At 43.4% G+C, this 14,115-nt stretch overlaps 1 protein-coding gene across 8 annotated transcripts in view; it reads left to right on the top strand.

Moving 5' to 3' along the window:
* LOC114767758 (glutamate receptor 3-like) overlaps positions 1–14,115 on the top strand; it is an 80,938-nt gene that overhangs the window by 49,883 nt on the left and 16,940 nt on the right. For all 8 annotated transcript variants that reach the window (XR_003742979.1, XR_003742978.1, XR_003742980.1 and 5 more), the window contains exons 5-11: positions 7,551–7,604; positions 7,782–7,943; positions 8,496–8,663; positions 8,740–8,844; positions 10,134–10,241; positions 11,436–11,642; positions 13,026–13,399. Coding sequence is in view for 5 of the 8 variants with exons in the window: in XM_028959450.1 (XP_028815283.1) it covers positions 7,551–7,604; positions 7,782–7,943; positions 8,496–8,663; positions 8,740–8,844; positions 10,134–10,241; positions 11,436–11,642; positions 13,026–13,399 (1,178 nt within the window). In the remaining 3 variants the exon portion in view is untranslated. The remainder of the gene's footprint in view (positions 1–7,550; positions 7,605–7,781; positions 7,944–8,495; positions 8,664–8,739; positions 8,845–10,133; positions 10,242–11,435; positions 11,643–13,025; positions 13,400–14,115) is intronic.

The following is a 14,115-nucleotide window of genomic DNA, read 5'->3' as shown; positions in this document are numbered from 1 at the left end:
GTTCCAACTTCTTCCAACCACTTATTTTACATTTCAATGTCATATTTTCGTTTGATAACAGGGTCATGGGCATCCTGTAGAAATGGCCTCCAAATTCCTATGTCTCAATCTGATTAAGCGTCTATGGTATTTACTATAGTATAAAGTATAAATGCACATGTTAAATGTGTTACATGCTCTCACAGGGGTGGCATGGTGACGTTTTGCAGCAATATGCAGCATGCTTCTTGTAAATGTTTCATACGGGCAACGATAATATCATCATTAATTCATGATCCACAATGCATTTTGTAAACAGATTGGTCAGTATGCTTCAGCAGTGAAACAGTCTGGCATTCCTAATGTACATAGAAAGCCACAAATGAGAGTTACTATCATTGACAATGAATAAATACAGCAGTATAACTCATATTGACAGGATCTCTATAGATGAACTTGTATAATGGCTACAATAACCGGTCCATGACATCCCAACCCAGTCGATCTTCTCTGTAGCTTGCTTAAAGGCAAAAACCTGCTGATATGAAGAGCTGAATCGGTATCTGGGATATTCCCAGCGCCCCCAGCAGCTCTGTCAACCATAAAGAGTGAAAAGGAGAGGAAACTCAGGGTAAAAAAGAAGGGCCAACCTTTCTGATCCTGATCCCGAAATGCAGCAGTCATGTGGCCACAAATCAGTTTACTCTGTATCCCAAGACTCCCTTTTTCAATGTAGCATCAAGGGACAGATAAAAAAAAGCTTTTTCTAGATCATGCTGCTTTTAGAAAAATGCAAAGCACAAAGGGGGTCGTTGGAGGGAAAAGAAATGTTTATGTAAATGAGCTCATGAGGGAGAGCTGCCACTTTTCTACACTGACCAATGGGAATGGCCGGTAATCTAGCACATTTCCGATTTCCTGGCAGTGGTAAAATATTAGGGTTCCTCTGCCCATCCGCACCGATTCACTTTACTGGTTGTGCAACGCTGCATAATAGTTCTACAACATTTAACTTTGACCACGGTGTGCCTAAAAACACTATGTGTCAGTTATATTTATTTGAAATGAATCTCTTTCTTTTTCTGACATCTCTTAATCTTAAATTGGTGGATGCTGAAAGGCAATAGAAATAGTTTCTATTCGTTTTATACAAAAATGTCTTTTCATATTTTTTGGTATAAACAAGACGAGACGTTATTTGCTCTTGTCTGATCTGTTTCTGTCACGTCGGCGAGCTGACGAAGGAAGTAAGCGCAGAGACGGGGCATAATGGGGAACAAGGATTCCTTAAATATAGAAACAAAACCAGCGCAATGGGCAGAAACAGGGGAAACAGTGGGGAGAACTTAAACAGACCCGCAGGCATGTGGCGATTGCCAGAACTCAATAGAACATTACACCAAGATCAGTTGTAAGGTGCACTAAAGAGTTCACGAAAGAATGTTGCCGCTGCCGACGGGCGGCTGCATGGCGCCTTTTAACTCCTGTATCGATTGGCCACAGGTGATGTCTCCAGCTGCAGCCAATCCTGACACTATTTGTAGCTCCCATCAGTCAAACAGATGACGTAACTTCCACAAGAGACTAAAATACTATTCTCATAGACTAAAACAAGACTGAAATATTCAGGGATGATTCTGACTAAAATATGAGTTTTGGGTGGCATAGCATGGGTAAGTCCTTTACATGTTAAAATGCAGTAAAATAAGATTTCATTGTTACTTGTGTTATGTGTGTTAGATGCTGCTGATAAGCTTAATATTTTCTGTCTTTTGAATCGTTCACAGCTTCTGCTCCCAAAACACCTTCTCTGTTCCAGTGAACTTAACTCTTGATTGTCACTGCTAATGTCACAGATGAAATCAGAGGTGTCCACCCGCCCTCGCTAGTTCAGTGTGGGCAGGGTGAGTGGGAGGGAAGACAGAAATAAAGGCGAGCTCCCGTCAGCTACTGAAATAGCCCACTGGTGGGAGCTTGTAATCGTCCCACGTCACTTCCATCAGAAGGGGACATTTACAGTCTCATCTTAACATCTCCAAGTGCTTATGACCAATGAATAACTTACACTTAACATGGTATGAAGTCTCACACTTTCACACTTTCACACGTTTCTAGTAGTCTGCTGGGTTATAGGCTGAAATACCTGGCAATACCTGGGCAGAGGTATGAAATATAAACTCTGAAATAATATCGTGTCTGGACACCCAATCCTTCCCACATCCCATCCTGTGACCCTGACAGTCATGGCAGTAGCTCAAGCAGAACGTGAGTTTGGGGTTACAGGGAAGAGTCTACTCCAGCATAATTATTATACCCCATTATACCAAACACTATGCAATAAGAGATTCTTCTAATTGTGGCAGACAGCATATTTGTTTCCATGTGACTTTTTATTATTGACTTCAGTAGGCTTTGATGAAAGAGACATGATTCCACAGGTCACTTCCTGGGTTAACAGAAGGTGGTTTCAACTAAGAGTGGAGTCACATAACAAATGGGCTGCAATATTTCACCCGGCCCATGTCCAGCATCCCGAGCCACACTTTTCAGTCAGCAGAGCAATAAATCCAGGAAGACAGGCCAGAAAGGAGAGCCTCTTGCTGGTTAATTAGAACCGATCCCTTTGGGAATACTTAGGCTTAGTGCCTGTGAACAAGTAATGTTTCTTGGTGTGGGAGGAACGATGAGGAACCATACTTGTAATAAAATTATTTAGTGCTGGCATTTCAGTTTCTCTCTGGTTGTCTTTGTAATCTTTGTCCTCTGGAGTTGGAAGAAATTGTACAAATTTAGGGCTGAAGCAGGTTAAATTATGTACATTTAATGGCTCACATACAATTACTTTTTTTATTCCTGTGATAGGCGGCATGTTCTTGAGATGTTGTTACATAGACGTAAGTGGACCCGAAATCAGAAGGTTGTGGGTTCAAATCCAAAACCGCTAAGGTGCCACTGAGGTTCCCTTGATCAAGGTACCGTCCCTCCCTCCTACCATGCTCCTTTCATGGCTGCCCACTGCTCACTAAGGCTGATGGTTAAATACAAAGGACACATTTCACGGTGTGCACTGGTTGCTGTGCTGTGATGTCACATGTGACAGTCACCTCACATTTACTTTTAAAAATAAAAACTAAAAGTTGGTGCCCCCAATGTTTGTCAGAAAAGTGATTCAACACATTTCATATACACTAAAGTTCATTTGATGAGTCTGGAATAATTGTGTGTAGAGTTGAAGCGGTTGGGGGATGTAACAGGGTGTAACAGACAGCTGGGTTTATCTCAGCCATATTTGGCATGGTGACTAGCAACCAAATGGGCTTGGCTGAGAAACCTGGGCTCAGATCCTCCTCTTTGTCACAGCAACTCTTGAAATTAGTCCAGTGCTTATATGAAACAGAGAAATCCAGTGAGCTTTCTTCATGTCACTTAGTGACTCCTGCATTTCTTGTTGAGAGGAAAGAGAGACTGGAGTCTTAACCTGAAGCAAGACATGATTTACCTGTGGTGACCAATAATAAATAATAGGTTATGCAGTTAGTAGAATAATGGGGTAAATATCTGTATGTGTAACAATATTATTTCATGCAATTATACAGTTTTGTTTCTTTTTACATGCATTTTAAACTGTACTGTGCATCAAAAAAGTGCATCTTTCTTCCCTTCTGTCACCATGGACAGAAAACTCTTTCTGTGGAGAGATCAGAGGGACCAGCACTGGAGAGGGATCAGTGTGTCAAAGGAGTAATTGAAAAAAGGCAGATTAGAGATGGAACAAAGAAGATTTTTTGGTTTTTAATCCAGCTGCTCACCACATCTTGTTGTACAGTAATCCCGTCTCATAAATGCTCTTTTTTTCTTTTTTGTGGGATCATTAAAGGAGACACGATTCATTCTGTATACAAAACCGAAGCAAGAGTAGCAGCAGCAGGAGCAGAACTGTTGCTACTAATCAGTCAGAGCTGTGGGATAAAGCGGAGAGCGTAGTCAGCGTGAGTACATCGTAACACGGAACAACGTCAAGGGTCAATTGAGAGTCAAAGGTTAGAGCAAAACCATTCAAGCACAAGGAATCTGTCCATGAAATCACCAGTAGCATAGAGTGAACACAACTATGAATGAGGTGAGGACCCAGACCTTGGATGAGATGTCACTTCGAGGCACCCAGGATTGTTCCTCTGGACCATATCCCTCACAGTCAATTCTTCCGGCCCTGAATGCCACATTTTGTAGATGGGGACCCTATCAATGATCCGGTGGCAACCGGTGGCAGCAGGGCACAAGTTTGGTGAAGCTGGTGCACCTGAGTGTTGATTGTGGAGACAGCTCCAGGAGGAGGTGAGGTTGAAGAAGTAGTAATAGTGCAGGGACTGCTCTAGCTCCTGATTAATGGGCAGATGGTGCAATTTTTTAATTAAATTAATTTTTAAATTAAAGTGAAGTGATTGTCACATGTGATACACAGCAGCACAGCACACGGTGCACACAGTGAAATTTGTCCTCTGCATTTAACCCATCACCCTGAGTGAGCAGTGGGCAGCCATGACCGGCGCCCGGGGAGCAGTGTGTGGGGACGGTGCTTTGCTCAGTGGCACCTCAGTGGTACCTTGGCGGATCGGGATTCGAACCGGCAACCTTCTGATTACGGGGCCGCTTCCTTAACCGCTAGGCCACCACTGCCCCATCAGATTAGGGGTGGTAGCCACACCACAAGCTGCTAGAACTGACTCCTGAACCTGACAATGAATTGGGGCCTTGATCAGAGAGGAGGTCCTCTGGGGAGTCGTGGTGGGGAACCATCTCCCATAGGACTACGTATATGGATTGGGCAGCCGTTGGTAGGTGGGGCAGGGCCATAAAATGGAGCCTTTTGGTAATGGACCAGCTGCAGAGACACAATTGGGGAGACTCTCTGGTTGAGGGGGGGGGGTAATCTAGTAGGTCCCACTGTACATGGGCAATGCTGCAGGGGGCAGACAGGGTGAGCTCAAGATTGGGAAAGAAACCCAAGAAGGAGATGTGGTTGGTGTGGAAGGTGCATTTGTCCCATTTTACAAAAAGGCGTATGACGCCCGTCTATGTCGTCTGAACATGTCCCAGTTGGTGTCCATCAGTCCTGCAGCATGGCTTCGGAGCGTCATGATGGAAGCTTTGTTGAAATTCTGTTGCTCTTGCAAGAAAAAATGTATTGAGCACCGGCAGATGGATCTTTTTCTTGGTGAGTCAAAACAGGGACAAAGGCCACCATCCATGTTACTGGGTTGGGGGACATGAGCACATTCTCAAGTGAAGTCTGAAAGTACCAAAGTACCAAAACTTGGTACTTGCTTGATTTCAGATTCTGAAATAGACTTTTGTTTCGTGTGTCATGGGTATTAAATGAAATTTATGACCAAATATCTTCGTCCACAAACCTTTTTAACTTAATGAAGATGAGATGAGACATAAATGCTGGTCATGTGACAAAATGTATCATGTAATATTGTTTACTATTGACATCCTCTGTTGGGGCGATAGGCGAACTACAGCGGGTCTTGCTGGGGATGGAAGAGGAGATGGGGAGCTTGATGAGTCTCTCAAACACCTTCATGACATTCGTAGTCATTCAGGCATGAAGCCTTACTGTTTTTAAGGATATGGTTTTTAATATTGCCAGAGTTATAAGCACTGGTTCAGGAACCATCTGTGTGACGCTCACCTTCGGGACAATTTCGTTTGCAAGCATGCTAACGAAGCTTTGTTGAAATTCTGTGTCTAAGAGAAAGAAGGTGAATTTCTCCTCGTGCCCATCCAGCATGAGGAGGTGCAAAGGGCCTGATTCCAGGGGGTCACCCTCCCAAGGCCTGGATGACAAGTTGCGGTAAAGACAAATTGATGAGGTTGGTTAATCCACTAACGCCCTGGCCCAGGTGAGGGTCAGGCAATCCACAGCGGGAAATGTGGCCCGGGCGTGGTGTTCTGCTAACCAGGGAGCCCCTGCTCTCTGTCTATAGGTGTCCCTACGCCACACAGTAGAAGCAGTGCCCCTGCACTCATGGACACTGGTGTTCTTTGGGACCAGTACATTTATCCTGCTTTTTATTGTCCTACAAAATGCCAATTAATAACAATATTTGTTTTTCTCTGAAGTGGCAGGTCAGAGGTGACCCAATGGATATGTGTTGTGGTTCTGGTGCTTCATATATAACCAAAGCCAGTTTGAAACACCCGCGTTCATAATCTGCCTCAATGTTTTTAATTAATATACGCATATGCTAATGATTGAAACTAAGCATGGCAGAAGAGACTAAAAGATATAGTGACTTAAAAGATATTTTATTTGATAAAATCTTTGTAAAACATAAGAACTAGGACTGTCAAAGTTGGTGTGTTGAGATCATTGATATTAATCATGGATGGAAGAGAAATGTAAAGAAATTATAATGTTAATAAAATTACAGTGTACATACCACCCTGTGTGCTTAAATGCAATTTCTTTATGGAAAGGGTCAAGCTAGGAAACAGAGGCGGTTAATGCATTAATAATGAAATATAGTTTTTACATAATTAATGTTTTAACAGCTATGTTTGGGACAGAGGATGGTTAAGAGGATAGATTTTTCATAATTAAAGTAGCATGTGCTCTTTCATATGCTAATCAACCGGCATTGATGTGTCAGAACAGGACTTTTTGTGAGAGTGATTCAATGGCCCAGGACATCAGGCTGCAGTCCCATCATTAGGATCCTACTGTGCCCACATTAAGGTTGCCCAGTTTCTCTGGCAGAGTGCAGAGCATCAGCAATGCCAGGCTCCTGGATACGTGCGACTGTGCCCTGCAGGATGATGCACACAAGAGCCAAAAGTCAAGGGCACTTTTGGTTGAAGGATTCTATACAACAGGCTGGGCTTTGATAAATTGGCTTTGTCCAAAATGACTGACCTTTTTTACCACGGGCACAGGAGCCCACAGAGCTGTACTTTCCTCTGCAGATGTATATATCTCATATATCTCAACCAAGTGCAGAGGAAGATGCCTTCATTCAATTTGTGTAAACTTGCCATTTAAACCTAATTCTATGAGAGCATCTGGTGGCTGCTGCAATTTTCACATTCCTCTGATCAGACAGAAATCAATGTCATATTTCAGGACAGGCGGAAATGAGAGGTTTGAGAGATTAATTGAAACCGGGCTGTTCTCTGTCACATAGCCACAGATGCATCAACAACTGTGATATTCTTTTATTTGAAATTAATCTGAACACATTGCTGGGGTGCATAGGGCATCCGAACCAAGAAGCCAGAGGTGGACTTGACCCATTTACATTTATGGCATCTAGTTAATGCCCTTATCCAGAGCGACTGTACCTGTAACTAGGGGACACAATAGTAGTAGGTGGGGTTTGGACCTGTGACTTCGTAGGCGAGTGTGTTACCCACTATTCACATTGTGTTGTTCCCCTGGATTCAGTCTGCACATGGACATGGACGCCCCTCCTGTTGCATTTTAACGTGCTCCACACGCTGCACTAAAAGCTGCAACGTCAGACTCTCTTTACATGGATGCCAACTGTTATTGATTTTTTCTTCCTCAGGTTGTGACCCTTGAGAAGAACACCCGAGGCTACCATTACATTATAGCTAATCTGGTGAGTATTTTCATTATGATCATTTCATGGCTTGTTCAAATGATACTCTTCTTGCTTGACTGCCTGTTTACATGTATTATTTTGTCTGGTGTAATGAAGCTGGATTATAATCATTTCTATTCTACATTCTGCATTCACATTTCCATCCTTGTTCCCCTCACTGTGTCTGGTCTCCAGGGCTTCACCAACGTGAGCTTGGAAAAGGTCTTCCAGGGTGGAGCAAACATCAGTGGCTTTCAGATAATCAATCCTGAGAACCCCATTGTGCAGCAGTTCCTGCAGCGCTGGGACCGTCTGGATGAAAGAGAATTCCCAGAAGCAAGGAATACGCCACTGAAGGTAAATTCTGTCTTCTACTGTCTTCTCTCTCACTCTCACTTTCTTCCATTTTGCTCAATATATTGATGAGGATCATGTGGCGTTAGAAAGAAAGCCTCATGCTGCATCTAATTTGTGAAGAAAGATGAACATAGAAGTCTTTCAGTATAACAGGACTATCTTGTCTGTGAACATCACCTGCTGTCAGGGACAGAATAACCTGAACATGGAACTGAAGTTTGCAGTTTTAATGTGCTCCGGCCCACTTTCAAAAGAGCTTTCCTCACCCTCCCCTCATTCCCCATGCATCTGTTCTTCGACAAAATAAAACCATATCTCTGATTTCCTGGGAAATGAGCATGAATGGAAGGGGAGGTCTCTCTTTTAGTGAATGGTGTTGATTTTCTATGCAAAGCACACTGCAATTACACCGCCCCCATGCCCACGCAGCTCCAGAGGAAGTTCTGAGGCTGCAGAAACACCATGATGCACGCGGGCCAGAGGTCAATGCTGCATTCTTTCTGGCGTGTCGAGTGAAAGCTGTCAGATGCTGTCTCTTGTGTCCTGGCACAGTACACCTCCGCACTGTCCTACGATGCCATCCTGGTGATCGCGGAGGCGTTCCGCTACCTGAGGAGGCAGAGAGTGGACGTGTCACGTCGAGGGAGTGCAGGAGACTGCCTGGCCAATCCCGCAGTGCCCTGGAGCCAAGGCATCGACATCGAACGAGCCCTCAAAATGGTAACAAAGCACGGTGGCTCAACTGGCAAACTGTTCTCCTCCCTTTTCTCCATCTTCTCCTTTACTGTCCTGCCAGGTCCAAGTACAAGGTATGACTGGGAATATCCAGTTTGACAGTTACGGCCGGCGGTCCAACTACACCATTGATGTGTATGAATTAAAGTCAGGTGGGCCACGGAAGGTAAGCGGAACCGACAGTGGCCCCTGGTGACACTTTTGTATCCCTGGAGGGAAAAATGTGACACTTTTGTATCCCTGTGGCCAAAGAAAAGTCCATCAATATTTCAGGTAATATTAAAAAAGTACAAATTAATAGTGAATGTGGATTGAACTGGACATAAAAAAACTGCAGAATGTAAAGATTTATTGTAAGGTACTGAGGAAAAGAGGCACTGCACTGAAAGACTAATCTCATATGTCCCCCACTGACAAATTTGTGGGACATTCAATTTGTCACAAATAAGGACGACTTGCTGGTAATACCAGGCTGTTTGACGGAGCTTTCGTATAAGAGTTATCTTTTTGTCTGTAAAATAAACTAAATTCTAAAGCAATTGTGCTGAATACAGTTGAACAACATTTATAGCATTTATCAAACGCCTTTATCCAGAGTGACTTACAATCTGTAGTTAGAGGGACAGTCCCACTGGAGACATTCAGGGTTAACTGTCTTGCTCAGATGGTAGTAAGTGGGGTTTAAACCTGTGACTTTGTGATATTCTGGTTTTATAGGTGAGTGTCTAGGCCGCTACCAACCAACAACTCTCAACATTGCCTGTACATACAGTACAGGCCAAAAGTCTGGACACCTTCTCATGCAACTTGTTTTCTTTATCTTCAGGACCATTTACGTTGGTAGATTCTCACTGAAGGCATCAAAACTATGAATGAACACATGTATCTAACGTAAATGGTCATGAAGATAAAGAAAACACGTTGAATGAGAAGGTGTCCAAACTTTTGGCCTGTACTGTATATGCTTTTGTACATTGCCAGATGAAGCCATGGCACAGCAGCTGTTGGAGGAGTTGAACTAAATTCACTGTAGGCCCTAAACCCCCACATGCTGCTAGGATCTCTGGTCTTCACAGTTTGGTGAGGCTGGAAGGCTTGGATCCCATGGCAAATGCTCCACCATGCTCTTTGTTAGTCTACAGTAAATCAGGTGGAGACTAATGAACATCTGACTTTGGTTATAAATCATCACTGCTAACTTGATGAGGGCCTGCTGCAGGATGTTCTTCCCCTTAAATGTGACATACTTTACTCAATTTTATCAATGTAACATCTTGCTCAAAATATCGCTGTTCATATTCTGTATCAAGCCCGACCCCCCCCCCCCCCTAACCTCTGAATATGGCAAATATTCCCAAAGGTTGGCCACATATGACATGCTGCTTTATCCCACTCAGCCATCTCCCCAGAAAGAACTGTTGAAAATAACACTGTTGGTGTCTTTTCCATTTTCAGATCGGGTACTGGAACGAGTATGAAAGATTTGTAAATATATTGGATCAGCAGCCGAGCAACGATTCATCCTCGGTGGAAAACCGAACAATTGTGGTCACTACTATTATGGTACACTTTCCATGCAGTTTTAAACGTTTGATAATTCTGCCTCTCAAGGTCATGGTGTTGATGCCAAGAGTGATACATTCTGTCCTGGGCGGGTAGAAGCACATTTTTTCTGTCTTGCTTTCCATCCACTCACTACATGTTGAAACAGTCGCTGATCCAGAGTGTTTCAACTGTTTCCGTGTGGGTGTTAAAGCATTCGGATTTTCCATACCTCAGTGGCCTGTCGTAGCAGTGACATCACAATAAACGACTCTGGTAATAGTGGTCTGGATCCAGACCACGCCAGAGCAAACATAGCACCTGTGCATCAAGTAAATGGTCAATGACGTGGTGCAGAGCAACCAGCAAACACCAGCGAGGAACCAAACAGAACGGAGACAATGACACCAATATCATTTCCATCGACCATCGAATGTTCTGTGCTGAAGTGTGTCCTCCTCGATTGAATAAATGGGATCATTTAAGCCCTCGGTTATATTAGCATCACAGAGCTGCGGCTTCTTCAGCTCAATGTCTTTAGTTCGCTTGCGGGAAAACAGCAGCGAGATCCATTCAGTACAGAACAAACAAACCATTGCTCTCCCACCGGCATCCTAATTGTGCCTGCTTCTAATGGGGAGGTGTCCTTTCACTGCGAGCAGCTTGCTCTGGTAATGATGTATGTTGGAGGAAAAAAGGAAAAGCTGCTGCAGTGCACCAACGGCAGCCGTAGCTGCTCGGTTCTCCCGGCAGAACGCAGCGTGGTTTACACTGGACCTGCCCTTCCCATCCTGATCCTGCCCTTTTCTGCTGGTTTTATTTCTCCTCCTTGCCTTTGGAATGAAACTGCCTTCCGTTGCATTGATGCAGCGTGCTTGATGGTGTTGAAATTCCTGTTGGCTCCCACCCCCACCCCGTCACTGGCGTTTACTTTATGACCAGACCCTCACCGCCCTCTCTGCATCTCCCACTTCCTCCCTCCACACCCAACCTTGAAACAGATCTATACGGTAATCAGTCATCAGAGCAACTAGTAGGTCTCTTCACCTGACTGATCATGCCCACGGGGTGTGTGTTGCCATGTGTGCGTCTCCATGCTCTGCATGCATTTTTTGTTATTCTGCATGCTGCTTGCCAGTTCGTCATCATCTGTAGTTTGGCGTTTCTACCCCCGTGCTGACCAGCAATGTTAAACCAGCAATGTTTGATTGACAGGAAGCGCCGTACGTCATGTACAAGAAAAACCACATGCATCTGGAAGGAAATGACAAGTACGAGGGGTACTGTGTTGACTTAGCCTCAGAGATCGCTAAGCATGTGGGCATTAAGTACAGACTGTCGATCGTCATGGACGGAAAGTATGGTGCCAGGGACCCGGAGACCAAGACGTGGAACGGGATGGTGGGTGAACTCGTCTATGGGGTGAGTATTATCCAGTGGTGGTGACAATCCATAAGGATCTTTTACACGTATCTCACGTACACATAAGCATACAAGGAATGAGCATTAAAGCTGTATAATTGTGATCAAGATTTGCTGACACACAAAACCGGTTTTATCTCCTCATAGTGGTCTCTGAATTTGAATGAACAGTTAATTGTGTGTGTGTGTGTGTGTGTGTGTATATATATATATTTTATTTTTTTTTTTTTATTCTTCCCACTGTGTGTAAAGTATCAGTGGGGAAATGTGGATTATGCCGTCGGTTTACTGTCATCCCGACACTCACAGCATTATTGGAACTCCGATGCATTTCCATTTTATTACTTGATTCATCCCTCGCCAGTCCAGGCCCAGAGATCCACGTCCTAAGAGTGTAGGACACAATTGTGTGCTCAGGAAGAGCAGAGCCCCCCTGAAGTCACTGCAGATTCCCACAGACCACCATTTTTCATTTCTGTATACAAAATGCATGAGGGTTAGGTTGCATCACATGTTCCATTTTCTCACCATCAGTGGGAGAGATTGCCTGCTTTGATCGTGCTGATGGGAGGAATTGTCCGTAAAATGGAAAAATAGTAAAGATGGAGCTAATCACCACCATCTGCAATCACTGCAATCGTTTCATTTTAGCCAGAAGATGCACTCTATTCTCTATTGATTTGTCATTGTCGGCAGTAGTAGAAATTTTTGTTGATGTTTCAAAATCATTCATGTTTTTTGCTCTACCCGACATTAAAGTTGATTTTAAGTGGACAACGCAGTGAAAAATGACACAAAATATCAACCTTTTCCTACTTTCTGCCTTCATGGACATACATTTACATTTACGGCATTTATCAGACGCCCTTATCCAGAGCGACTTACAATCAGTAGTTACAGGGGACAGTCCCCCTGGAGCAACTCAGGGTTAAGTGTCTTGCTCAGGGACACAATGGTAGTAAGTGGGATTTGAACCTGGGTCTTCTGGTTCATTGGCGAGTGTGTTATCCACTAGGCTACTACCAACCAACATACAGACATTATACATTTTACTCAAGGACTGGATTTGGTACGTTGCTGTATTAAAGGACTCTATTAAAGGAGGGTGCAGGAGCGATTAATGCTTTATGATTAATGCTTTATGATTGATCAACAGAATTCTGCTACTACATTTGTTCAGCATCTATGAGCCACTTTAATGGTTTTCACAATTAGTCTATGTAACTCCAAAAAAATTTTTTTTTACTCCAAAAATTTCAGATTAATAGAACATTAAATACAGGAATTATTGTTGTTTTTTTGTAATTTATTTCTATGAAGTTGAGAAAATATATGTTTCAATAAATGTTGGGTTTCTAATGCTGCGGCTGTTCCTCTTTTCAGAGAGCAGATATTGCTGTTGCACCTCTCACTATCACTCTGGTGCGGGAGGAAGTTATTGACTTTTCCAAGCCCTTCATGAGCTTGGGAATCTCCATCATGATAAAGAAGCCCCAAAAGTCCAAACCTGGAGTGTTCTCCTTCCTCGATCCACTGGCCTATGAAATCTGGATGTGTATTGTGTTTGCCTACATTGGTGTGAGCGTAGTGCTCTTTCTGGTGAGCCGCTTCAGTCCCTACGAGTGGCACCTGGATGAGACCGATGAAGCCAAAGACCCCCAGACGCCCCCTGACCCTCCCAATGACTTTGGGATCTTCAACAGCCTCTGGTTCTCCCTGGGGGCGTTCATGCAGCAAGGCTGTGATATCTCGCCCAGGTTGGTGGGCCTTTTATTAAGCCTCCCACCACTGCATATTTCCGTTTCTCTGACTCTGTTCCCATGGCTTATTAAAATAGCTGTGCAGCATTTTTCATTGTTCTGTCATTGATTCTGCTTATGAGCACTGGGTCGCACTCCTTTTTCCACTTGCTAAGCAATTTCCATGTTCCCAAAAAAGAGGGTTCATTAATGCTGTTACCTGTCAGAAACAATATTCCTCCCGCTGTTTTACCCCAAACCCCATTTTAATAGTTCGCATGTACAGAGGAAGCACTTCACCCAGTGTAAACATCTGAAGGTTTTATCATTGTAGATAATTCTTATATGCCTGAGCCGTTAAAACAATTACATGGTCAAACCGTATGCTTTTTATCATTTAAGACTCACTATTTATATTCTAGTAGCCAATAACATTTTGCAACCATGTTTACTGCGATGTCATTTGCTGATTTTATGAGGAACAGTAAAGCACTCTTGTTCACTGAAGCTATGACCTGTACATAGAGACTCATTTACCCCTAAATGAACAGCTTTTTAATGTTTACCTCATAATGACAACACACTAAAAATCTTTAACACCTAGATACCTTAGACTTATTGCAAAATACCCAAATTAGGGCCCAGATTCATTAATGGGTGTTAAAAATATAGATACTGCAAAGCTTACTGTTGTTTGATATGAGCAGCTTAGACCTAAAAAAAAAGAAAATTTC

This window comes from Denticeps clupeoides, chromosome 18, assembly GCF_900700375.1.
Source record: "Denticeps clupeoides chromosome 18, fDenClu1.1, whole genome shotgun sequence".
Classification (NCBI taxonomy): domain Eukaryota; kingdom Metazoa; phylum Chordata; class Actinopteri; order Clupeiformes; family Denticipitidae; genus Denticeps; species Denticeps clupeoides.
The sequence above is the reverse complement of the archived record's forward strand: the minus strand, read 5'-3'. Positions and strand labels throughout refer to the sequence as shown.